Source organism: Cariama cristata, unplaced genomic scaffold, assembly GCF_000690535.1.
Source record: "Cariama cristata isolate BGI_N322 unplaced genomic scaffold, ASM69053v1 scaffold12642, whole genome shotgun sequence".
NCBI classification, from domain to species: Eukaryota; Metazoa; Chordata; class Aves; order Cariamiformes; family Cariamidae; genus Cariama; species Cariama cristata.
In genome coordinates, this window is record NW_009605571.1 from 19415 (window position 1) to 43277 (window position 23863).

A 23863-nucleotide genomic window follows, 5' to 3' on the forward strand; every position below is an offset into this window, starting at 1 on the left:
GGATGCTGGCTGTGAGCCCACCCAAATCCTGCATGTCCTTTTTGCTGTGGGCTCCCAAGGAAGCTCTGGAAGGAAATCCCCCCTGCTTCTGCTGATCTGCAGATGCTGGAGGCTGTGACGGAGGTGATGGAGTAGGCGTTGTGCTCCTGTCCCCTGCATAATCAACCTTAGCCATTGATGAGAAGCACAGTCTTGTGGCAAAAGCTCGAATGTGAAGGAGCAGAAATCCCCAGTGTTACCCTAAGTTTCCTATGTGACCATCAGCGAGTCACTTAATTGCTGTGGGTTCCTCGTTGCAGGGTGGAGTTGCTGTTTCCTTGATGGGCTACGTACGCCATGTGTTCTTGGGGAGTGGGATATTTGAACCTGCATAGAGGCCACTCAGAGCTGAAGGAGCATATCTATCTTCTGTGTCCGTGCTGTGACGCTTGCAAGATAGGCAGGATGAGTCCCTGTGCAGCATCCGTTTGTCGATCCAGAGCCAAAGGAGGGAGATTCCTCCCTTTTCAGTATGGAGAGCTGTAATCCATACATCTTCAGTCTTATTTGCAGCAGGACTGTGCTGTGACAGTGATGCATTTAAATAACCCACCCACAGCAACATTGCTTGGATTTTTATTTTTTTTTTTAAATCCAGACTGCTGAAGAAGGAGGGAACATGAGCGTCACATTAACAAACCTATCGTGGCTGAGATTTACCACGAGCAGCAAAGTGAGGTTTGGGTAATCCAGGACCCAAACTGAACAAAGTCTGCTGGTCCGAACTTAAATCTCACACCTTAACCTTTGGACCTTTCTGTTTCCGTCAGTGTTGTGTGATGGTCGCTCAGTATTGCACACACAATGCATTGGTTGGCTCTGCCTGGCTTCAGACCTGGCCGTGATGAATTTGTTCGCCCTGGCTGTTGAAGGACTGTGTTTGAAGGTCTTCTCCAGACCTCTCTGCCAGCCATGCTCAGTGTCCCCATCCCTCTAAGCTGCAGCTGGCTGGTGCTGCAGCTGCCAGGTCTGTAAATCAGCAGCGTGCCCCTGAATATCTGCTGCATAATGACTGATGCATATTCATGCCTGCAACAGCATTGTGTCACCCTGCTAATAACATGTCCTGGTGGGAAAGAGAGGAGGGACGGGGTCCCAGCAGAAGGTGCCTTCCTTTTATCCCTTGCTTCCTTTTATCTCCTCTTCCCACTGCCCCCTTGTCGTTGGCTCTCTAAAATGCCCCATGGCTTGCTTTTTGAATGCGTTTTCCCCAGCTACTTCTCCCAGATTTGCTAAAGCAAGCCCTGCAGGTTTGGTTTTTGCCGTGATGCCGCCTTCCTCTTCGTCCCTGCTCTACTAATAAATAAGAGTTGTGCCTGCAAAGGGGCTGCGAGGGCTAAAGGAATGCAGAAGGATGATCGTTATATTTGATCATGTAAATTAAATGTCTTACTAATAAAGGAGACACTCTAGAAGTATCTGATTTTGGCTGTTTGGGGTCACTCAAGCTGTTCCTTTGAGCTCTGTCTTTGAACGAACTGTATGAGCAGCTTTTTATCGGTGTCCCATTGGGAATGGAAAGGCAAGAAGGAAACTTTGTCTTCTTCTGTCACCCCAAGGTGGACCATCCCGCACGTACAACTACCCTGTGGAGATGACACTATTGCATCTGTGCTGCTCTGCCCTCTGTCTTGAAAAATGAGGGAGGAGGAAACCTTTCCCTGGAAAAGATAAAACTTTGGAGGGTATGATTAGTGGGCTGTGATATACCACATGTGAGAGAGGACGGATGGGGATTGACTCTGCTTTTCCCCTTCCAGTACAAGATCCGAGGTGCTGTCCAGGGAATGTCGGGGTGTCGGGCTGGCTACTAACCGAAGTGTACCCCAAGATATGCCTGTCCAAATCCAACCCAGCTGGAGCTGGCTATCCCTGCAGAGAGGGATCACTCACTCCTCCTCTGTCTTTCTTCTCCTTCTAGGAGGACTTGAGCCATCCCCAGACGAGAGGACCCTATTTCTCTGCGGGGCTGGTTAGCCATCTGGAGGGTGAGTGCTGTGTTGGCAGGAGCAGGCTAGGTTCCTGCTATCCCAAGATACTAATTTGTCTGTTTTTCTGCCGCTGGTCAACAGCTTCCACCTCTTTCCACCCCATCCCAATGGTGCTGACTCTCCGTCTGGACCTTTCTGCTGCAGGAGCTGTAGTGCGATAGGACATGTGCTATGTGCTCCATTTCATTCCTGAAGACTGGAGCTCACCAATGGTCTTGTAATATTATTTTGCTCCAAGACCTGACCATTTAAAAAGTCTCTTATCCATTAAATGTTAAAAGAAAAAATTAAAAAAGCTAAAAGCATTATCAAAACAATTCTTGAAACTTCTCAGCTGCAAATACCCTGTTTCCTTATCCATTTATTTGCTGTAAAAATATATATGTGTTAGGATTTAAAGCAAGCAGGAAGCTGAACAGCCAGGCGTATTTCCATTGCAAATTTTTCTCAGTGAAAATGGCTTGGATGCATTTCCTGAAACCAGCTTCCTAATTTTTCCCTGTCAGTGGTTTGTTTGGGAGGAGCAGGGAAGGATGAGGAAGGAGAGAACAGAAATCTCATAGGGGGAATGCATTTCTTGACTATGGGGTACATTTTTTTGGCCTGATAAGCATTGGTGGTGCTCAGGTTGGGACTGGCAATGTTATTAAGCCACGTATAAGGTCACCTTTTACCAGTGGCTTCCCCCTTTCTTGTAGCTGGGCTTAGAGTGGGGCAAACGGCAGTGGTGCTCAGCCTGCCCCTCTGCTCCCAGCCCTGCCTGCATCTCCCGTTGCTTATCTGTGCATCCGAGCATCCGCCTTGCTGCCGGCCGCCTGTGCCTGTGACCCACTTGTGATTTCATTAGGAGAACTGGAGAGCAGGGTGCCTCCTGGAGCGCTCCAGACTTTGCCGCTTGATGTACCCTGCCTCCCCAGCCATCTCTGCCCAGGGAAACTGGGCTGGAGGGGGAGCTGCCAGCTCTGACAGCCCAACACAAAGACCCAGCAGGAGACCAACAGCTTTCCCATCCAAAAGTTCTACTGGGAGCTTTTTGTCTCATGTGAAGAGCCTGGATGGGAGGTCACATTGCCTGAATGTAGTTCCCAGCTTTACCACCCATTGACGACTTTGGGCAAGTCCCTTGGCTTGTTTGCATCCCCTTGTGTGTCTGTACAGCAAGGAGGAAGATGATGTTTCTGTTCATACATGGCCACCACCCCTTGCTCTAGCACTGGGTGCTCCATCTATTGCACCTTGCTGGCGAGATCTGAATTTGTCCCTTCTCATGCTGTTGCAGCAGAGAGCCAGGCAGCTGCGACCTGCCGTAGCATGATGGCAGGACTGGTGGCTCCCGGGAGAGGCCGTACCTTTTCCTTGGCAGCTTGCCTTCAGCTGCTCCTTTCATCACCAAGAGGACCAGGCAGAAGACATCAGGTACCTTAGGAAACCAGCCTGGAGACAGCATCTCTTCTAATCCCACCCTATTACTGGGTAGCGTTCACCCCAAAGCCTGATGTTCTCTGTCCCTGTTAATAGCTGTAATTACAGAGTCTACTTACGCTGGTGTTATGTGCTTGTCTGGTCCAAGTTTCTACTTCATTGCGCCTTATATCTTGTGGGAAGATCAGTACAATTTGGTACTGAGTCTAGCAAATCAAGAGATTGCTCAGAGCTTGGTTGCCTACCACACATTTTAGCAGTTATTATCGTCTATAATGTGGATCTTGCTTTAAACTTACCTGTCCACCTCTTCATACGCTCAAGGTACATCACGCTGCCTTTCACCCGTCTCATTTATGTTTATAGATGGGATTTTTAATGCCAAGGAAGGTTAAAAGCCACCTCCTCTTGAGCTCCGTCTTGGCCTCTCTGTTGCACAATGTTCTTCATTCGTTTTTCTGAAAAAGGCTGGGAAGCCTGGGAGAAGTCTCTTTTCCAGGGCGAGGTGGAGAGCTGCCAGCCCAGGCGGGGAAGCGTCTGCCTCTGAACCACCTGCTTGGCCCTGGGAGGCTGGAGAGGAGATGAAAGTGGAGGAACCCTGGCAGTTTGCAGTCTTCTGCATCTTGGCAGCAAGAGCTTTTCCTCCTCCACATCGCTTTCCCACATGCGTTGGCAGAATCAACACTAGGTTTTAAGTCCTGACTGCAAGAGAAGAGCTCGGTTTTTATGGAGTTGTCACCTGTTGTCCCAACCTCCTTTGTGGCGTGCCTTTATGCATCCACCTTGACCAGGCTTTCCGACAAAACTCCAGCCTCCTCTTCCCTTACGCAGGTTACTCTTGCTCATCTAGAGTCTCAAACAGCGCTTAAGTGTTAGATCATAAATCACAGGCATAATTTAAAAACTGTCTTTGATTTCTTCAAACCGCTGGCCCTGCCAGATGCAGACAACTGGTGTTCTCAGCTAGTGACTTGGATGCTAGCCCAGGTGGTCTCTCCCATCTGCTTGTGAGTTTTTTAAGGCTCTGTGTTCAGCAGATGTATCATTCGCTTGCCTGTTTCTTTCAGACCTTTCCATGGACTGGCACCAAGTAACCTGCAGAGCAGCCTGCTTTCTCTCTGTGGAAGCTAGCTTGGAAGATTGGTTCTTCTGCAGAGACTATGGTGGGATTGGCACCTTGCTTTCAGGGAGGAGGGTAGAGTGGTGATGGTGGGAGGTGAAGATCCCACCGCGATTCGCAAGCACGTCCCGGCACCTGCCAGAGTTGCCCGATGGCATGCTGTTTCCCATGCCACGTTCATGATGTTGGAGACCTGCCCATGAGAAGTCCTGGTTTATAAACTCCTGAGATAAGGAGTCTGCTAATCTTTCTTTGAAGTACAGTTATTTTGGTGGCCTGTATTGGCTGGGGTGGCAATTCCTTCATCCAGAGGGAAAGCTCTTGGGGAGCTGGTTTGTTATTTGGGTTTATCAAGTTACTGACTTGTGTAGGTTGTTTGCTGTTTTGGGTGGTTTTTGTTTTGGGTTTGCTGGTTTGGGTTTAGGCATAGCTACCAACCAGTTGTTTTTCTTGAAGTTCTTTGTTGCCAGCTTACTCTATTAAGAATATTTAGTATTTGAGAGGGAAAGCAGGAACAGCGGAGCCAGACCAGCTTACTGCTAACAACTGGTGATTGTGCAGCTTTGTCTCTTACTCAGCTATCAGACAGCTGAAGCAGGAACGAGGGAACAGAAAACGGGCAGCAGCTTTGGTGAGGATGGTACTATCTTGTTTTCTTTTGTCCTTCCATCTTTTCTGGAGAAGAAAGATGAACAGGGACTTCGCTAGCCCTTTGTAGTTGGATACTGGTGGAGGAGTTGTGTTGTCAGAGGTGCTTCAACTGGGAACTGTGGGAGGGCTGGGCCTGGTGCAAGGACCCGTCCATGCCTGTTCAAGACCTCGTGCGAAGCCATGGCTTGCACCTTGCTGCTGGGACATGTTTCTGGGTGCTGTGGAGAGGCAATCCCTCTCTTCCAGACCCGCCTGTGCCTCGAACCTGCTTTCTGTTATCCTTCCTCCCAAGTTTCTCCTTGAATGTAAGCCTGTGTTTTGAGCCTTCTACATGTTGTCATTCCTTACCTATTTTCATTTTTTTTTTTTCCTCTGGAGCAATATTTTTGTGCTCAGTCTCTTGGGACAGGCTGCGTCTTCCTTCAGATCTTGAAGAACTTGCAGAGGATGGAAGAAGCTATTCTGTTCCTCTTAAGCTTTTTTCTTTTTTTCTCTAATAGAAGACATTTGTTATCCCCAAGTTGTTTCTCCAAAGCAGGGCCACCACCATTTGCAACTTTTATTCCATCTTTGGCATCCCTCTCTTTTTTTTTTTCATGTGGGCTGCATTGTCTCAGTTTGTGGGTACACAGCCAGCAAGCCAACGACAAGCACGTTGGGTTGGATTTGCAACCCACTTGTTAATTTAAAAAACAACAAGTAAATTAAAATGAAGCATTGGATAGACTGTGATTCGTAACAGAACATCAGCTTGCCAGCCTCGTTTCCCTGATCTCTTTCGGACTGGGCAAGCCATGGAGAACATCAGCATTTTGATCCTTGAGTGGAAATGAAAGGTGGCATTTTGTATCACTGGAGAAGGTCCTTTAGTCCCTCCACCAGCTGTATTTTGTGACATTGGTGACAGTCTTGTGCATGAGAAGATGGAGGAGCCTGGACAGTCACTGGGGTGAACCAGCAAGGTTTGCTTTGTCAATATTCTAAAATCACCAAGGAGGATTCCTGACTTGCAGGCATGGTGGACTGCCAGTAAAAGGCTGAGATGAGCATTGGTTTCCTAGAGGACTGCAAACCATTTTCCCTGCTGAAGGGAAATAAAATCAAACACTGCGGTGTTTGTGGTCTAAGGGCTCCTCGGTTCCCATGGACAGGGCTTTTGGGGGAAAGGGTGCCCGGTCTTAGACGTGTGCGAAGAGATGAGCAGAGGTGCAACTGAATTCTGATGCCTTTAAATGCGAAGGCTCCTAACAGACACGTAGAGGGTAAATGTTCAGTAATGAACAGCTGTAAAACTTCTGTCGTGGCTGGCCTCAGTACGGCAGTGCTGCACAAAAATGTCTCTTGGCTTTTTTAGTTGGCTTGGTGTCCATCCTGGGGGAGAAACAAGGCAATGGGAGGAAAGGGAGGACACAGAGAAAGCTCATTCAATGATCCTGTTGGAAGGGTTTCAGAGCCTCCCTCATGGCAAATGCATCAGAAACCCACTGCAAATCCATTTTGCTTGATACCCAAACTTTTCTCGAAACTGTGGTGGTGGGATGGGATGTACTGATGGGGCCAAACCCCTTGAGTTCCTCACCTCTGCTTCTGCTGAGTGAATTTCTGGAGGTTTCACAGTCAGGTCCCCAAAACCACTCTTCCTCCTGCAGATGAAGCTCTGCGCTGGAGAAGAGGGACTGTGAAGAACCTCAGGTTCTTCTTTGCAGGACACAGCTGGGTCTCTGGGTAGCAACTGTAACCTTGATGCCTACGCTTGCTTTAGGTCTTAGCCCTGTGAAAGCTTGTGCCAAGCATCTCGGTCCTCGCTTCTGCGGGCAAAGCCTCCGTGCTGCCCAGCATGCCCAAGGCAGGGGAGAAGATAAGGAGATGTGCGTTCTGCCTTCTACACCTTCATCCCCTCCCTGCAAGACAAAGGTAGGATGCTGGTGCCTGCCGGGGCTGGGTGCTTGCTCTCCCGGCTTCCTGCGCAAGGCTGGCAGATGTTTCTTGTTTGCTGGAGCTGCATGGCTCTGGCTACCGGGCTGGGAGCAGCTGCTGCTGCCAGGCGGAAGCATTTGGTGAGGCTTTCCTAGACAGCTTTGAACAGGAGCCAGGAGCCTTCTCACTACAGGAGAAAATCCATGAGGTCAGGAAATACAGCGACGACAGCTCCGGCTCCACACTGGGGCTATATTGGCTTGGCACACGGATCCCAGCCTGCCTTTTTCCCTGATGGTACTCCTGAACGTCTCTCCTCCTTGCTGTCTTTTTCAGCTATTTGTTTGACAGCCCTGCTTGGCTTTTAGGGGGGTGCAACAGTTGAGTACTGCAGAGGTGATAAATTTGGATAGGCAGGGCAAACACCAGACGGTAACCTGGGTCAGGCTTTTAGATCTTGAAGAGCTTGCAGAGGGTGGAAGAAGTGCTGTTCCTGCAAAGCGTGGGACTGGGAGGCTGTGCTTTCCTGTTTCCCTCTGTTATTTTGTGGTCAGCTCTGTGGGCTCTGCGTTAGCTACTGAGAAATAGAAACTATTGTTTATCCTGCTTGGGAAATCCTCACATCGGGAGGAGGTTTCACAACAACCAACAGGCTGTAAACCTCCGTCTGGTGTGTCCCCAGACTGAGCATGAAAACTTGGGGTGTCTGTTACCATCTCTCTGGCAGGAGCCCCACTCTCTCTTCCATGCCTCTGTTTTTTCGGAGAGCCAGAAACATTGTCTTTGGGATGGCTATTCCTTGACCCAGCCCATGCAGTGGTGGTGATGTTCGTGTGGCATTGAGAGACAGCCACTCCTGTGTTGAAACCTGTGCGTGCATTGATGAGCAGCCTTGCTCTTCCCATGTTCAGGAGCAAAGAGCATGATGAGGAGCTATGAGGTGGTGTTCGTAAGGTCAACTTAGGGATAAGACCAGCTGCCCAACTCTGTAACAAAGCTTGGCCATATGGAAATCCTCGCTTTCCCCGCAGCTTTTGGCCAGGCTTCCTCTCCTTTGGCATTTGCACGTGCTCTGATGAGCAGTTGGGTCTGCACACTCCTTGCGAAGAGCTTGCATCGTGAATCCTTTGGGAAAGGAAGCGAGCTCATCTAAACATTGGTTTTAGCACACATGAATTCAGGCATCTGTTACGCCCAGACCTGTCCATCATTCCCCACACTCTCGTCCTACATTAGGCCATGTTTTGCAGCGATGGTATGAAACAGTTGGATGGGCTGGACTTGCTGTCCTCTGCAAGCTGCCGAATCTCTCCTGCCATTGCCGAGGTGAGGATGGCATGCAGAGCGGTGAAGAGTTAGCCGATGTGCCAGCACCTTGTGAGTACAGTGTGAGTGAGCAAACACCACCGCTGCAGGGTTCCTGTATGTAAATTGTCCATGTGCTGGCCGTGAGTGGTGGGCAGCAATAGGTTTTTTTGCCCCTTTCATTTCCCCCACCTCTTGGGTGGATGCGAAGCAGGGAGATGTAGGTCTGTGTTTCTCTGGAGGAGTCAGAGCTCAAAGCTCTGGGCTAGGAGGGTGATGCTCAGGGTTTGCTGGTGTGTGGTTGCCCTTCTCCTGTGCAGCGGAGCTCTGCCACTCAGCTGGGGTCTGGAGCAGGAGAAGACCCATAAGCTGCTATGAGTGACCACCTCGACCCGCACCTTCTGCTGCAGAGTGGACCAGGAGGCTGGGTGGGCTCAGGGTCTTCTGAAGGGATAGCCCAAGCGGTGCCTTCCACTAGGGTGGTCTAGAGGACGGACCCCCTCCTTGAGGACTCATGTCTTCTCCTCCCTATTGAGTCTAGGCTTTTCTTGCTGCCTTAGGAAGTCCCATAGACCTGGACGGCTGTGCAGTTCCCCTTGAGCATCACTGCAGCAGCTGCTCTGTCATCAGCACCAGATGCAGAGCAAGGTCCATTGTAGCCACTGCAGGCCTTTATTTGCAGCCGCCATGTGTTTTGCTAGGTGTTGCAGATCTCCTTGCTCTGTATGAAAGGTGGGAGCTGGTTGCAGAGGTTTTTTTCAGACCCTCAAGACCCTCTGGGTTCAGCTGTGGAGTCGTTCTGCTGCAGGAGCGATCCCCTCCTGGCCAGCAGCATTTGTTCCTCAGTCCCCATTTCAGCCTGGGACCATCCCTCATGGTAATTGTCTCTTCCCATCCGAGAACGATGAGAAGCCTGGGTTGGGGGTCTCTCTTGTCCCTGAGAAGAAACCTTTGTGAGAAGTTCATAGACGTGAGGGTGTGCATTAATGGAGCAGAGCAATGTGCTCACAGTCATTTAGTGTGATCACTTAGGTTGTCTCCTGTAGCCTTGCTTTCAACCCGCATCTCTTCCTTGGTCACCAGACCAGAGGTACATCGGACTTTCTGGGAAGCAGCAACACTTTTGGGTATGGACCTGGATATCATATTACTTGCACCTCATTTCCCCTACCATCACCACTTTTTCACCGTGTTTAATGACCTTCAGCTTCTCCAGCAGTGAAGGACAGGACAGCAACCAGAGGTCCTGCTTGGCATCGTGTTTGTGCTTTGGTTGCTCTTTTCCACCCCCTCCCTTGCCCTCCTTCAGGATCTTGGATGCTGAGAAGGGCATCAGCTCTGTTTGCCTTCCTGCTACCAAGACAGCAGCTCAGAAAAGGGCTTTGGCAAGAGGCGGTTGTGCCTGACTGCTCCCAGCTCGAGTGGGTGATTGAAATGTCTGAGTGATTTAAGGTTGCAATCAGGTAGGGATTGACGGCAGAAAGTTCTGGCCTCCTTTCCATTAGATCTTTGCTGCGCTAGCAAATGCATCAGACACAGACTGGGTCTAAAGCGGCCTTTGCTGGCACAGTTTGTACCACCTTCCAGGATTTTGGGAGCAGGGCTGGTGAGCCCAAGGAGGAGGATTGAGTGATTTAACTGTCCGGGGGGGGTGTTTAATCCCCGTGCAATGTTGTTGCAGCCTGCGTCAGATGGCAAGCGGCCAGGGGAACCGTGAGCTCATCTTCCCACTACCCACTTGGTTTCGGGTGGCTTCCCCAGAGCTCGCAGATGATGGCTGTGGATGAGTATCTGACCCCGGGGGTGACTTTCAGTGGGCAGGGGTTGCAGTCCAGCAAGGGTGGATTTCTATTTAAACCTTCGGGGTTTTGTAATCTTCCTGAGTTAAAGTTCCTCTTTCTCTGCGAAGTTGGAGCAGAAATTTAAGGGAGGAGGTGGGGAAGGATGAATTTTCTCCTGCTGAAGCACCATGGCAAGTACATGGTGCTGCCGAAGCGTGGTTTGCTCATCCTGACCCTAATCATCATTCCCTATTAGCAGCTTTCCATGATAGCATCTCTTGCTTCCATGTGGGGCATGCCAGCTTCATCTTGTGGGAGCAGGAGTGCCCGATCCGCAGTCTTCCTCCCTGGTGCGATGGCCAGCACAGCGGGAGGCATCAGTAGCTGGAGGACGGGCAAAGGCGTTGGATGTGCCATGATCTCAAACCTGCCCTGTGGTTTGAGGTTTAACACAGCCTTGAGGGTGAAGACATGGAGCTAACGGCGTGTTGGGGGGGGAGCTGGGACTTCTTCCCGGCTTCTGTGAGCATTGACATCCAAACCTTTCAAATCTTATCTAATGATTTTAGCTTGCTGGCTTGAGATAAGGCAAATCGGAGACAGCGCTGAATACTTCTGGAAACCAGACCTCTTAAATTGGTTACTTCAGGGTTTATTTTTGATTTACACAGCCTGTACCTCTGTTTTCTTATCAGTAACACTCCCTTACCTCTTGAGGTTTGCTTGGGGAATGGGTGATGTTTGCAGCCAGATTGTCAGGCTCAAAGGATTGCAGCATATCACAGGGCAAACATAGTTTTGTATTGTTTGATGGATTATTTTGCCAATTTTAAAGGAACCTTCATTATTAGCAGAGAGTATTAGGTTAAATAGCTCTGGATGCTGCAGTTCCCTGCTGTACTTTTAGACGAAGTTTCATGGTTTTAGGTGAGGGTGTCTCATATTTGAGACCCCAGAGCATCAGACCATAAAAGCAAAAGACAGACAATGGATCATGGAGGTGCAGTACAGGGTGATAGAGTGAAATAAGTGTAATTTTCGCTGGTCACATTCCCAGGGTAGTCAGTGTTCTGGGTGGGAAGAAGGTAAGAAAGCCCTTGACTCTTGGGGCACACAGGCCATCCCACATCTCCCCGTTTCCAGGCCAAGCTTACCAGGGTGGTACGTCTGCAAGTTTGTGATGAGAGTCCAGGGTGGTCCTGGAGCAGAATACCCTGTGGTGGCAATTTTGTGGGCAGTTTCATAAAGCTGCATTAAAAGCATATTCCATCCCTGATGGTGGCTTGCTGGTTTTCACCCCAAGGAGTGAGGGGTGGCTCTTTGCCATCCAGAATAGCAGTGAAGTGGGTTTACCTTGTCCCATCCTCAATCCCTACTGATGTCAAGCAATTTAAAAGACTGTTAAAACCTTAAGGGGTACATCCCTTCACCTCTGCCTTGCAGGATTAGGTGTCTCCATGTTACAACATGCCAGATCCCAGACCTTCATGTGTCTACCTCATGGTATTTGGGTGATCCTGGGATGTGCAGGAGGCATCAGGAACTCTCAATACCCGAGGAATGAGGCTGTGCTTTGCCGATTTCTGCCTTTCCCAGCAGAAAAGGGGGGCTGACTGCTCAGCCTGGCTGCAGAGCAGGCGGCAATGGGGAGGGACCCCCTTTCCTAATGTGGTGGCCGTGTTTCTCCTTGCAGGTGGTGGTACTTCTGGAAGTCCTGAGCTGGGGTTGGCTGGAAGATGACCGAATATAAGCTGGTGGTGGTGGGAGCTGGTGGTGTTGGGAAGAGTGCTTTGACGATACAGCTCATTCAGAACCATTTTGTTGATGAGTATGACCCCACGATAGAGGTAAGCGGCTCTGGGTATGGGTTTTGTCTGTCTGCGTGTTTTCCTCTTGCTCTTCTCTACCTCGCCTAGAGCTTGTTGAGCTTGGTCTCAAATCTGAACTTGAGCAGGGATGTTCCTCTGCTTCTCAGAGCTATTCTGAGTCACTATGTGCGTGTTTGGAGGTCGCAGTGACCGACTTGTGCCTCCTACGGAAGGACAGCAGCATCTGCAGAAGAGAGATGGCGAGGCAGGCAGCAAAAGCGGGCAGAGCTGGGCAGGGGCTGAGAAGCAGCACAAAAATCCTCCTTTCTGATGAGACGACAGTGTAGGGAGGGGTTAAAGGTTTGGGACTGAAGAGCCATTTTGTGCCTGTGCTTCCATTTCTCCTCCTGTGAAGTCAGAGTAAATATACTGACTTCTCATGCAGGATGTTTTGAGATTTATTGATGAAACAGGTTTTATCAGAGCTTGGTCGTATTATGTACATCCTGCAGTTTGAGTGAGACGTGCCAAGCAGCTGAACTGTTGTGGTTCCCAGTGCTGTCTCTGCTCCATTGTGAAGTTAAAGGTTGATGTATGGGTCTTATAGTCGGCATGGGTGGTAGGACTGACCTGTCCAGCTCAGCACCTTGCGTGGAGAAGCAGGCAGGGACCCTATGCTCCTCCAGGCTGCGCAGAGCGGGTGTCCAGTCTTCAATATCCATTATACTATTTTTTTTATTATTTTTTTTTTACCGTTTAAAAACACATTCCATTCTCTGATTGCTTTTGCCGTTGCTAGCGAGATGCTAATTACCCCCTGCATGACTTACACCTTCGTTCAGGGGAGATGTGGGCAGCAGCCGTTGCTCTGCATGAGGATTAAGTCCACCCGTGGAAGGCAAATTACAGCTCTGTCATGCTTCTTGGACAATAACATCCCTGTCTGCAATCCTAAAGGATTCTCTACCAGATGTGTATAAATGCAGCTGTGGTTGCTGCAGTTATTATTATCGTAATGGCTAAAAGGCCCCAGCTGGGATCAAAAATCTATTCTGGTAGGTGTTGTATGTGTAGTCCCCACCCTGAACAGCTTACAACTTAAATAAACAAGCAAGACAGGGCTTGGTAGAAAGGCAGAAATAGTCTTGCAAACCTACAGACGGGAAGGAGAGAAAGCACTTAAAAGCACGTGCTATTACGTCATTTGGTCAAGGTCACCTAGAAAGTCCATGGCAGAGACTGAAATGTAATTTAAGGGCTCCCGAGTCTTGGTGCTGCACCTTGCTTATGGATGCAGTTGCCTTCTTTGCCAGCTCCTCCTCCCTCACGTGCTCGTAGGGAAGTAGCATCGTATGCTTTTCTTAGAAACACATTCCAGGTTATTTTCTGCAAAAGAGCTGCTGATGGAGAGCAGCCTCCCTGGGGAGACCTCTGCGTGGATGGATCCTCTCTTGGACCTTGAGGTGGGCAGAGGAAGCTCTGACCCACCGATGTGTTGGGTTTTGGCATCCTTTTTTTTGTCTCCAGCTGCCTGCCCCTTGTACTTACCCTGCAGGGAATTTTCTCCATGTAAACAGGCAGCAGGGAATGTAAACCTTGCGTGGCATTTCCCAGCACAGCCTCCTCACCCTGCCTGCTCCTGCTGTGCCCCAGGAAACGCCTGCTTTCCTCTTCTCTTCTCCCCCCAGCCCCACTCTTCTCCTCCTCTTCTCTTCCTAAAGCGTCCCCAAGCTGCTCTTCACCCCTCTTGCCCCTGGTGCTTTTCCATCTGCAGGTCCCGCCAGTCCTGATGTCTTTGTAGCTCCCTGCATGCCCCCACACCGTGGCCATCTTCTCACTCATTCCAGGGTGACTCCTTTTAATTATGCTTCATTTTATGGGGATTTAGGATGCACAGAGAGTTACCTGCCAGCCATCCAAATGTGACCAACAAACCACCCTCCTGTGACTAAGCTGCTTTGGATCATGCCCAGGAGCTGACTCCGACTGTTCAGCCGGCTAACAAACAGCAGAGCAATGCTGAAAAGAGCAGGATAAAAGAAGCGGGGGGGGAGGAAGTATACGTGCATGGAGCAGAGGCGTTACCCATCGCTTAAATGAATCGAGCGCAGGCTGTGCTGCAAAGTGGGGTGCAAACGGGTTGGGGTACACTGAGAAGATGCTCCCCAAGGCAGGAGGGGTGGAGAAGTGTTTGTCCCCTGTCTGGGGCAGAGACCCCGGCGGAGTGCCTGCTCCCCCTCCTGCCCTCCCGATTCACTGGTGCAAATGTCCGGCTCTGTAGCTCAACGCCAGCCGACCTGCTACGGCACGCAGTCTTGGACTGCCGAGGAGCCTTAAAGACCTTTGTTTTGGGAACGAGAGGGCCAAAGCACCAAGGAAATGTATGTCGCTGGCAGTGTCCCATGGCGAATGAGTGAGGATGGAGTAAAGAGTCAAACTGTGTTGAGAAATTCTTGGTTCGTTTTCCAGTTTTTAGCAGTCAGTTAGTCACAGGCTTTAATGCTGGCCTTACCGACAGCGTGTTGATGACCTGAGCTGAGGTGTGGGGTTGGTTCTCCGTAGGCGTGTTCTCTGCTGGTGAGATCTCCTGTAATTGGGGACTTGACAATTAATTGCGAACACGTGTGCTGAGAGGTTGGTCCTCTGGATGCCAGCCAGGGTGCAGGGGTGGGAGGATAATCTGCTGGGCAGAGCAGGCACTGGGGTCCCCTTTACTGGTCCATGCCAGGCACTGGGACCCCAGAGGTGGAACCAGTGCTCTTCTACCTTGCACCAAGGAGGCTCCAGATCCATAATTGATTAGAAACGGGAGCGCATCCCTGCAGGGCAGCCTGCCAGTTGCCTTCAGAGCAGTTGTGGGTCAGCAGTCCCCTTTTTGGGAAGTCACGGCCGAGAAGGTCATGGCAGAGCAGATCTCATCTCCTCTGATTTTGCAGCCCTCTGCGCAAGGTGAGGAAAGACTCTTAATTACCCCCAGTAGATGACGACGTTGTAGTAATGAACCAAAGGGTGGAGGCCGCGTTGGCCCCGTTCCCTTTCTGTGCCGCTGCTGGTCCTGTCGGTGACCTTTGCTGCGTCGGCTGTTTGTCTGCAGACCTGCAAAGCTCATCTGATAACATTGTTGTGGTCGTTGGAAGAGCAGCAGCCGTTTGAACTAAAGTGCAGCCGTAGCCTCTGCGAGTGGCTGCAAAGCGCTGTCATGGTCATATCGCTGACTTGCACCTTTTTCGTACCTTTGGTCTTGGCTTCCTTCTCTTGCTGAGAGTCGAGGATGCTGTGCCGTACCTAGGGGACAGCTGTCAGAGAGGGATGAGGGTGTTCCTCCATGCAGGGGCTGCCCCAGCGGCATCCCTCCTGATGAGACAGGGCATGGGGGGAGAGGCATGATGGGGAGAAGCAGTACTTTGAGGAGCTTGCTTTGAAAAGGAAACCTTTTGAGGGATGCACTGGGTGATTTCCAGGCCTTCTCACATCTGCGATAAGTTGCGATTGCTTCTGCTGCAGGGAAAACTCCCAACTTCAAAGGACTGGCTTGGATAGCCCTTACCTCTCCTGGAGCCCTCTGGGCACAGAGTGGTTGTGGGAAACACCTTCCTCACAGCATGATTTTGTTTTGTTTTTTTCTCATGTTTGAAAAAGAGGTTTACCATCAAGCCCAGTTTGCAGCCTTACTGGTGGTATATCGCCTCTGGTGCCTGATCTGAGATGGGTCAGAGGTGCTGGATTTCCAGATGATCTTAAACACCTTCCAGCCCTACAGATTGCAAATGATGGCTGGAAGCCCTGGCCGGCCGGAGCTGCCTTTCCCAGGTGTCCCTTTCCAGCACCCAGGCAGGATGGTAGCCAAAGGGATTAGCTGGGACTAAATAAAGCTTAGGAAAGTACTTGTCAAGGGCTATGCAGTGTGGTAGAGACAAAACTGTCCCTGGTCTCCCAGAGGCAGGGCTGGCAATGGAGAGACCAAGTCAGGGGCTGTCTTCTCTGTGGCTCTGCCAGAGAAGGGGAAACCTGCTCAGCTGCTCCCTTTATCTTTTTTTTTTTTTCCCCCCCTTCTTTTTCGTTTCCTTCCCATCTTTGAAACAGATTGAGTTGGCTATTTAATGGAAGCTAAACCCAGGCAGAGCACGACCTGGCATCTTACCAGGGATGCACTCGCTGCATCCCTTTGCTTGGCCGGACCCAATCCCTCCCTTAACGCATCCTCCTCCCTTTCTCTCTCTCTCCTGGCCTGCAGGATTCCTACAGAAAGCAGGTTGTCATCGATGGAGAGACCTGCTTGTTAGACATCTTGGATACCGCAGGGCAAGAGGAGTACAGTGCCATGAGAGACCAGTACATGAGAACGGGGGAAGGATTCCTCTGCGTCTTCGCCATCAATAACACCAAGTCCTTTGAAGATATTCACCAGTACAGGTTGGTATCCTGGGAAGGGCCTCTTCCCTCTTGCCCTGTGCAAAGAGGAGAGGCCTTGCCACTGCACCCTCCTACCATCCCTTTTAGATCAGGCCTCATGGTGGAAGCGCTGGCTGCCAGCAAAGACAATTAGCTGAAGTGGCCATTCCCCAGGGAAGAGACGGAGCAGACGGCTAATGTCACTGACTCCAATAAAACCCATCCACAGGGATTGCCTGTGGCCTTTGGGGACTCGGTAATGTAATGTTTAAGTGTTTATAGTGACTAAAGAGAGAGCTGATCCTCTGTGACCCCCCTCCCTTCCCTCCCTAATTAATGGAATTGCTTTGTTAGTGCAATCGATCTCAGTGAGTTCTGCTGGGCCTGGGAGCTGGGAGAGAAGGCTGGGAAGGGCAGGGAGAGCTGCTTTCCTCTCCTGGCAACCGTTGTGGCGAAGCCACGCTCTGCCGGCTGCACGTACGTGGGGAGAGGCAATCCTGGCCCCTTGGAGCTCGGTTTCAACCAGGACAAAGACGGAGCAGGAGGAGAGTCAGAGTCCTGCCGAGGTGACTTGCCCAAGAGGATGTACTGGGGAGGCAGTGGCGGAGCAGGGACCCCGTCCTGGCACGATCCTGCTTTGGCTGCACCCAGGTTACCCATTGCGCTTCTCCCTCCTGCAGCCATCAGAGCTGGAGAGCCAAGGAGATGATATAAATGCAGCGGGAATCTTCCCTGGTTATCCCAATGCTAACTTGGAGAGGGATCTCTCTGCTTTATGCTTTTTTTTTTTTTGAGGCTTGGCTGTGGTGGGAGGCACTTGCAGGTGGGTGCAAGAGATGGCTCTGCCTGTCTCCGCTCTGCCCACCAAGGGGCTGTGTGCCCCAGTCCCTCATCGCAAACCCAGGTCCCAGGTAATCCTGTAGCTCTGAGCACAGGCACAGCCCTTCCTTGCTCCTTAGTCAGAAGTGCTGCTCAGAGCTGTCAAGATGTCTCCGTCTTCGGCTAGCAGGCACGTTCAGCGTAATAACTATATGGTTGAAGTAATTTGGCTTGGTTTAGCTGAACCAGAGGACAAAAGATGGGATTTTCCTAAAGCACCTGAGGGATTCAGCAGCATTCATCCTTGTGCCAGGGCTGGTGCCTGTGAATCACTCGTAGGATGGCTCGATTTCAAACCTCTGTTTTAATCATGATGTAAATCACCGGCTTTCATCTCGTTTCGCCTGTGCTCTTTGTGTTTGCACTTTTAAAAGAATATTCCCCAGAGAAATGCTAGCTCTCCCTGGTTAGTAACCATTAGGAGGTATCTCTTTTCAGCTAAGTGTAACCTGTGCACTAAATTTAGTACTTGCATTTGCTGATCAGGATGTTACATGGAACATTTAAGTGGCTTTATGGCATATCATACATATAGTCAGACTTCATTTCTATGTTCTACTACATTTAAAAAAAAAGATTGATTTTTTTTTTTGTGTGTGTGATACGTGTCCAGCTGCTTTTGCATGGAAATTTGAATTCAATTAAAATGCAGAAGTCAGCATTTTAAACGATGCTTTTATTAGTTAAATAAAACCATGTTGAATGTTCTGGATGCATGAGCAAGAAAAAAAAGCTGTTCTGCATCTGAAGTTAAATGATTTATTAAGCAAAGGAAGTTATTATCTATCAGGAGGGAATTGAATGGATTGTTTGTGGTCATAATGGCCTTTAAGATTTTTAGAAGTGGTAGATCTCATCCTCGCCCACCTAGTTTTAAATCCGAGGTTGGAATGGAGAAGTGAGCATTACAGCTTTTTTTGCTTCCCAGTTGGTTTCTCAACTTTGAGTGACCTGAACTAAACTGAAAGGAAGCAAATACTGCCTGTGCATCTGCAGAAAAGGTTACAGCTGCCAAAAGCTGGTTTATCAGCTCAGCAAATTCTAGTTGCAGGTGATTTTTTTTTTCTTTCTTTCTTTTTTTAATCCCCATTCAGGGGGATTACTTGTTCTAAAACGTTGGATATAACACAGGTAACTGCTTCAGTATTCATTTTTATTTAGCTTAAACTATCTTAAGCTTCTGTCTTAATATAGATTGTCCTAATTTTGAGTTGTGTTTTGTAAACAGTTGCATTTAAAGAGCAGAAGTAAGTTTAGTTTTCACTTCCAAAAGTGCCCTAGCTATTTTGCTGTTTACTCACTTTTGTGCCATGGTCATTTACATTCTCCTGAAAGCCCAACACAAGGCACTTGGCAGGAATGAAGCGTACCTGTTAATTCTTGATGAAGAAGCTGGTGGGGAGTGTCCCAGAGCTGGCCCCTGATGCCTTTTCTCCTTTCACTTTGGCACCTTTTATTCTTGCAGGGAGCAGATCAAGAGGGTGAAAGACTCAGATGATGTTCCCATGGTGCTGGTGGGAAATAAATGTGACCTACCAGCCCGGACAGTGGAGACCCGGCAAGCGCAGGATTTGGCCCGGAGTTATGGGATCCCCTACATAGAAACGTCTGCCAAAACCAGACAGGTAGGAAGAGGGTTTTAAATAAAATCTTCTTTTTCTTCTCTTTTCTCCAGTGCTGTCCTGGAGAGGCAGGAACAGGTAGACATCACTTTGCAGACAGATGGGTGCAAGGGCCAGGGTTAGTGGCTTCCTCAAGGCTAAATGCTCCATCGGGGTGTTCCCTCCCCTGTCTGGGCTTGAGCCTCCAATCTGGAGAAGTGCATAACTCATGCTCTGGCAGCAGTGAAGGGAAGATGCCTTCTCGAGGCTTTCTCCAAGGCTCTGGAATAACCCCCGTAGTCACTGCAGGTCAGCTAAGCTCAGGGAACTTGGCTAACCTCATCCATGGTCTATTTTGGCAGACCTACAGGCAGAATGTACCAGTGCTGGAAGAACAAAGGTGGAAGTAGAGCAGCTGATACCTTCAGTGGTCCAGTGGTGGCTTTTCTCTTGGGTCGTAGACCTCATTCAGGCTGCTGAAAGCTGAGGAATCTCAAGGACTTTTGAACAAGCAACCACAAAGCCAAGGAGCTCTTAATCTCACTCGCTGTTCGGGGGCCACACTAAGATCCCTGTTAGTCTTCCCAGCTTGGTTTTGTGCCTTTAACTCCGCAATCTGTACTGCTGAGGACACCTGGATGGGGAGCAGAGCCTTCTCTTCTCTCCACTGTCCCTTCTCAAAGTGGGCAGGTGCTTCAAGCTATGCTTTTCTTCCAGGGAGTTGAAGATGCCTTCTACACCTTGGTGCGGGAGATCCGTCAGCACAAGCTGCGTAAACTGAATCCCCCAGATGAGAGCGGCCCCGGCTGCATGAACTGTAAATGTGTGATATCGTGACTATGGTGAGTTTTGGAAGCAGGAGATGGGGTGCAGCGGGGCTATGTTGGAAGCAGGGCAGGAGATGATTGCAGATGCACTTGTCTGCAAACATAATGCAGCAGAAACGATTTCAGCAATGGGTATTTTTTAATGAAACACCTTTTTCCCTGAAATAGCATTTTTCTGTTAAAGCATAGGTAAGTCAAAACTCCCACTTTCCTGAGGAACTGCGTAGGAGGAAAGGTTATTTTTCCCCCTCGTTTTGTGGAACAAAATTCTACAGAACTGAATTTAAAAAAAAAAACACCAAAAAAACCCCAGCGAAACCATGTTTTGTCATGCTTTCCTCGGGAAAGCTCCTTCTCATGCTGCCCCTCTGAAAGAGGAGTTAAGCTGGTGTTGAAGGTGTACGGCTCGGTGCACGTTCACCAGACTGGCCGTAGAAGAGTTCCGATGAAGAAGAGCTGGATGAAGGCATTGCCTCTGAATGCACTCGTGTAAACTACCTCATCCTAAAGCTTCAGAGCAGACCTGTCTCACTGTGAAAGTCCTGTCTTCCTCAGAAGAGTTTTCCTCATTAGATAAGTCCCCTGGGATATTTGGAGCTGATGCAATGTAGAGAATTAGCCATAAGGGGGCTGTTTTGCTTTTATAAATGGTGCGGGCTGGAGCCAGAAACAGTGTTTTTGATTGTCTGCGTTCACTTGCCTGTTTTTCTTCTTTTTCTTTCCTTTTTGTGTTTTTCTTTGGTTTGTTTGTTTTTCTTAATGATGAGTTTAAATAAACCATTGCAATCCTGCTGGATAGCAGTGAGGGAGAGCTCCTGTCGATGTCCCTGTGTGAGCTGGGTGGCCTTAAGCCAAACTCCTGGGAACATCTGGCTGTGTAACCAGTTCCTTCCATGGCAGAAGTGGAGAGAGAGGCAATTGGGGATGAGTGCACTGGGGAGATGTACGTCTTAAGGACATCTGGGACTGGGGTGTGGGAGAAAAGCCTGCACGAACATTGCCCTTAATGTCTTTTGAGGAGTCTTCCAAGCACTCGGACTGGCCCTTCACTCCTTTACCCAACTGCTGGAGTCTTAAAGAGAAGCACATCGTGTCCAGAGATTGTGCTAAGAGGGTCTTGCTGAAGGTGGAGGTGGGCAGCTGGTTTTTCTCCGTCGCTTTTTGAGCTAAAGGCCATAAGCACAGCTGAGCTCTTCCCTGAAAAGAGGGGGGGAAAAAAAAGGAACGCTGGCAGCATTTGCTTCCTATGAGCAAAAGAACACCCGAACACCCCACCCCTCCGCTCCCAGCCGAGGCGTGCAAGGTCTCCTGGGGGGCCAAGCCGAATGCTGTGCCCAGCACACTTATCACTGCTAAAGGAGGTTTTCCAGATGTTCGGGTCCTCCAGATGTTCAGGAGCATTTCCTCCGGATGGGGATGTGAGCTCGGGGCTCATTTCCTGCTCTGGCTCACAGCTGACGGCATGGGCTTGGCGGACGCTGCTGCTCCCCTACACCGACTGCCGGGAGCCCAGTCCCCGTCACAGCCTGGTCCCCATCACAGCCCAGTGGCCAGCACTGGCATGGGCAGCGCCTTCAAAAAAAGGGGCAAGAAGGGGTGGGAAGGAGACTCTTGGAAACACTCCCCTCTATTGAGAAAGTGTGTCCTGTGAGTTGTCCACATCTTTCTCTGTTCAAGCAGGAACTGGAAACCAGACATCCCAGTTTATTCTAGTTGCAGTGGCCAAGAGCAGAGAAGGAGGAACGTGAGGGCACAAAAGGAGAAGCAAGACCAGGACACACTGGGGTTTGGGGAGGAGAAGGATGGGTGTGTGGTCAGGGAGATTTGGCTGCGTTTGCCCTGGATTCCCTTTGTGGTTCCCATCCTCCCTGGAGCAGGGAGAAAAATCTCACCGAACAGTGTCCCTTCCCACAGTGAGGTCTGGGCAGAGGCAGAAGGTCTGGTGAGATGCCCGAGGCTCACCCATCACTCCACAGACCATTTGCTTGTTCCCTTCAGCACACGGGCAGATGTTTTGCTGAGCCAGGTCTAGACCTCCAAGACCTGTGCAGCCCTTTGCTTTTCCTCTGTGGGTATGAGCAGGGTCATCCCAAAATGTGAGGGGTGGGTAACAGAAACTGCCCTGGCTGGTTCTGATGGCGAAGGGATTCTAATGAGTGTCCTCTTCTGGTTTCAGCTGACTGGACTGTGTCTTGGAGAGGTTCCCACTGTGCAGAGCGCAAGGAAAGAGGTGAAGCGAAGGAAGAAGCGAACGGATTCAGGGGAGGAGTATAGGGGGAGGGGGAGAAGAAGAGGAGAAGGAAGAGGACAGGGGGAGCATGAGCCCCTCCAAGGACTATCTCGCACTTCACCCAAGCCTGCGGCAAACGACTTCTTATTTTTTTTTTTTCTCTCCCCATCCCATCCTCCTTTGGCCTCCTTCCACCCCGGCAAGTGTACAAAGCCACATATTGAATCACAGTAAATTATTATTTGATGGTCTCGACAAACCGTCTTGATGGCTGTGTCCTCCTTCCAGAGGGTGCTGCTGCTGGTGGTCCAGGAGGATCACCAGTGGGACGGCGGGGAGGGAAGGGTGCTGAGATTTGCTCTCCATGGACTAAAATCATGCTGTAGCCCATGAAGGTGATCGGGGTGGGGTGTCCTTCAATGTCTTCAGTAAGTCATCGTCATGTCCCTGTCCCCCTGCAACCCACCTGAAAGTCTTTGCTGGCCCCAAGTTTTGGTGGGATGGAAGAGCGCAACCAGTCCAAGCCTGTCCTTGGCACTCCCCTGGGTTCTTTGCCTTCAACCTAGTCCTTGTGGGATTTTATTTTTGTGGCCTCAGATGCGATGCCTGGAAGGGAAGAAGCATTGGGGAGGAGATCTGAGAGCTGGGTTCACCTCAGTTGGTGCCACTTTGTGGCTTCCTTGATTTTATTTTTTTTTTTCCAGGCTTTCTGGCACAGCATGTCCCAAATGTTTATGTGCTCCGAGAGGTAGAATTAGGCCTTTCTGCTCCCCTCCAGCACTTAGCCAATGCTAACACCTGCATAGCACATATACCTTGAGCTGCTCCAGTCTGTCAGCAGTGTATAATGATATGCAAATCCTCATCTGCCCTGTGCACGGCTTAATTACTGGTGAGCACATAGCAGAAGGGCTCTCCTGCACTGCGGACAGCTGTCTGGCTGCTCAACAACTAAGACTAAAGGATTCAGACTTGCAGTCCTCGGGTTTAGAGTGGGTAAGAGTGTTTTAGATAAGGGCTAATCAGTTGGGAAGCCTGTCTTCACCTAGCCTTGCTCCTTTGGGATTTTTTGCCTGGAGTTAGACTGGCTTCTCCCATGTACCTCTCATTTGCAGAGCCAAGACAAGGCGTTGCAGTCAGTGCAGTGAGCAGCTCTGTGCTCGCTGCTTTTTCCCTCTCCCAAGCTACTGCACGGTTAATTTAGCTGGCATCCAGAATTAAGAGCATCAAAGAGGGAAGGTGATCCAGCTGAGCGCGGCGAGGAGCTGTTCTGCATGGGCTAGCCCAGGCCTGAAGAGGCACCAGGTTCGGCAGCCGAGGCCGGCAGGGCTTGGCAGCGGCGAGGCCAGCGTACGACTCGCGTGCCTCACGCAGCAAAACCAGTACAGAAATCCTGGTCACCCCCAGCACAAAGCCCCAGTCCACCCGAGTTTTCCCAGCATCCATGTGGGCACCCTCCCATCCTGCTCCTCATCCTCTGTCATGCCCGGCAGCAGCAGAATTAAAACTCCAGTGCTGTTTTGGAGTTGCTGCCTTTGCTTTTGGCCTGGGCAAGAGAGGACTTGTACTAACGGCTTGCTTTTTGTAATTGCCTGTTCCGACCTGCTCCCATCCTGACTGCAGCTGCCTGGCACCCAGTTCCTGGAGGAGACAGGCTGATCCCAGCTCGACTGGGAGAAGTTACTCAAGGGAAGAGCTGCCCTGCCTTGAGCTGGATGTGCTGTTTGCAGCAAGGCCTGTCCCCATGCTGAGGAGTAAATGAAGATGCCAAGTCCAGTGTTACGTGGTGCAACTAGACCAGAGGCTCCCAGAAAATCTCCTGACCTAAGTTGTTTCAAGCGTGAGGACTGGAAGCACGGGCTTTGTTCCTAAATTGGCAGCTTGTGTGCAACTGCAGGCA

The 23863-nt window shown here is 50.2% G+C and overlaps 1 protein-coding gene across 1 annotated transcript; it reads left to right on the top strand.

The window, feature by feature from the left end:
• Window positions 1–1959: 1959 nt before the first annotated feature.
• Window positions 1960–22222, top strand: HRAS (Harvey rat sarcoma viral oncogene homolog). Its single transcript, XM_009696018.1, has 6 exons — window positions 1960–2027; window positions 11920–12073; window positions 16269–16447; window positions 18771–18930; window positions 19624–19748; window positions 21910–22222. The coding sequence occupies exons 2-5, from the start codon at window positions 11963–11965 to the stop codon at window positions 19741–19743; spliced, it is 570 nt and encodes a 189-aa protein (XP_009694320.1). The 5' UTR covers window positions 1960–2027; window positions 11920–11962; the 3' UTR covers window positions 19744–19748; window positions 21910–22222.
• The last annotated feature ends 1641 nt before the right edge of the window (window positions 22223–23863 follow it).

Coding starts and splice junctions, on each gene's coding strand:
- HRAS (XM_009696018.1), top strand. CDS start 11,963: ATGACCGAATATAAGCTGGTGGTGGTGGGAGCTGGTGGTGTTGGGAAG. Junction 12,074..16,268: donor AGTATGACCCCACGATAGAG/GTAAGCGGCTCT, acceptor CCTGGCCTGCAG/GATTCCTACAGAAAGCAGGT. Junction 16,448..18,770: donor GAAGATATTCACCAGTACAG/GTTGGTATCCTG, acceptor TTATTCTTGCAG/GGAGCAGATCAAGAGGGTGA.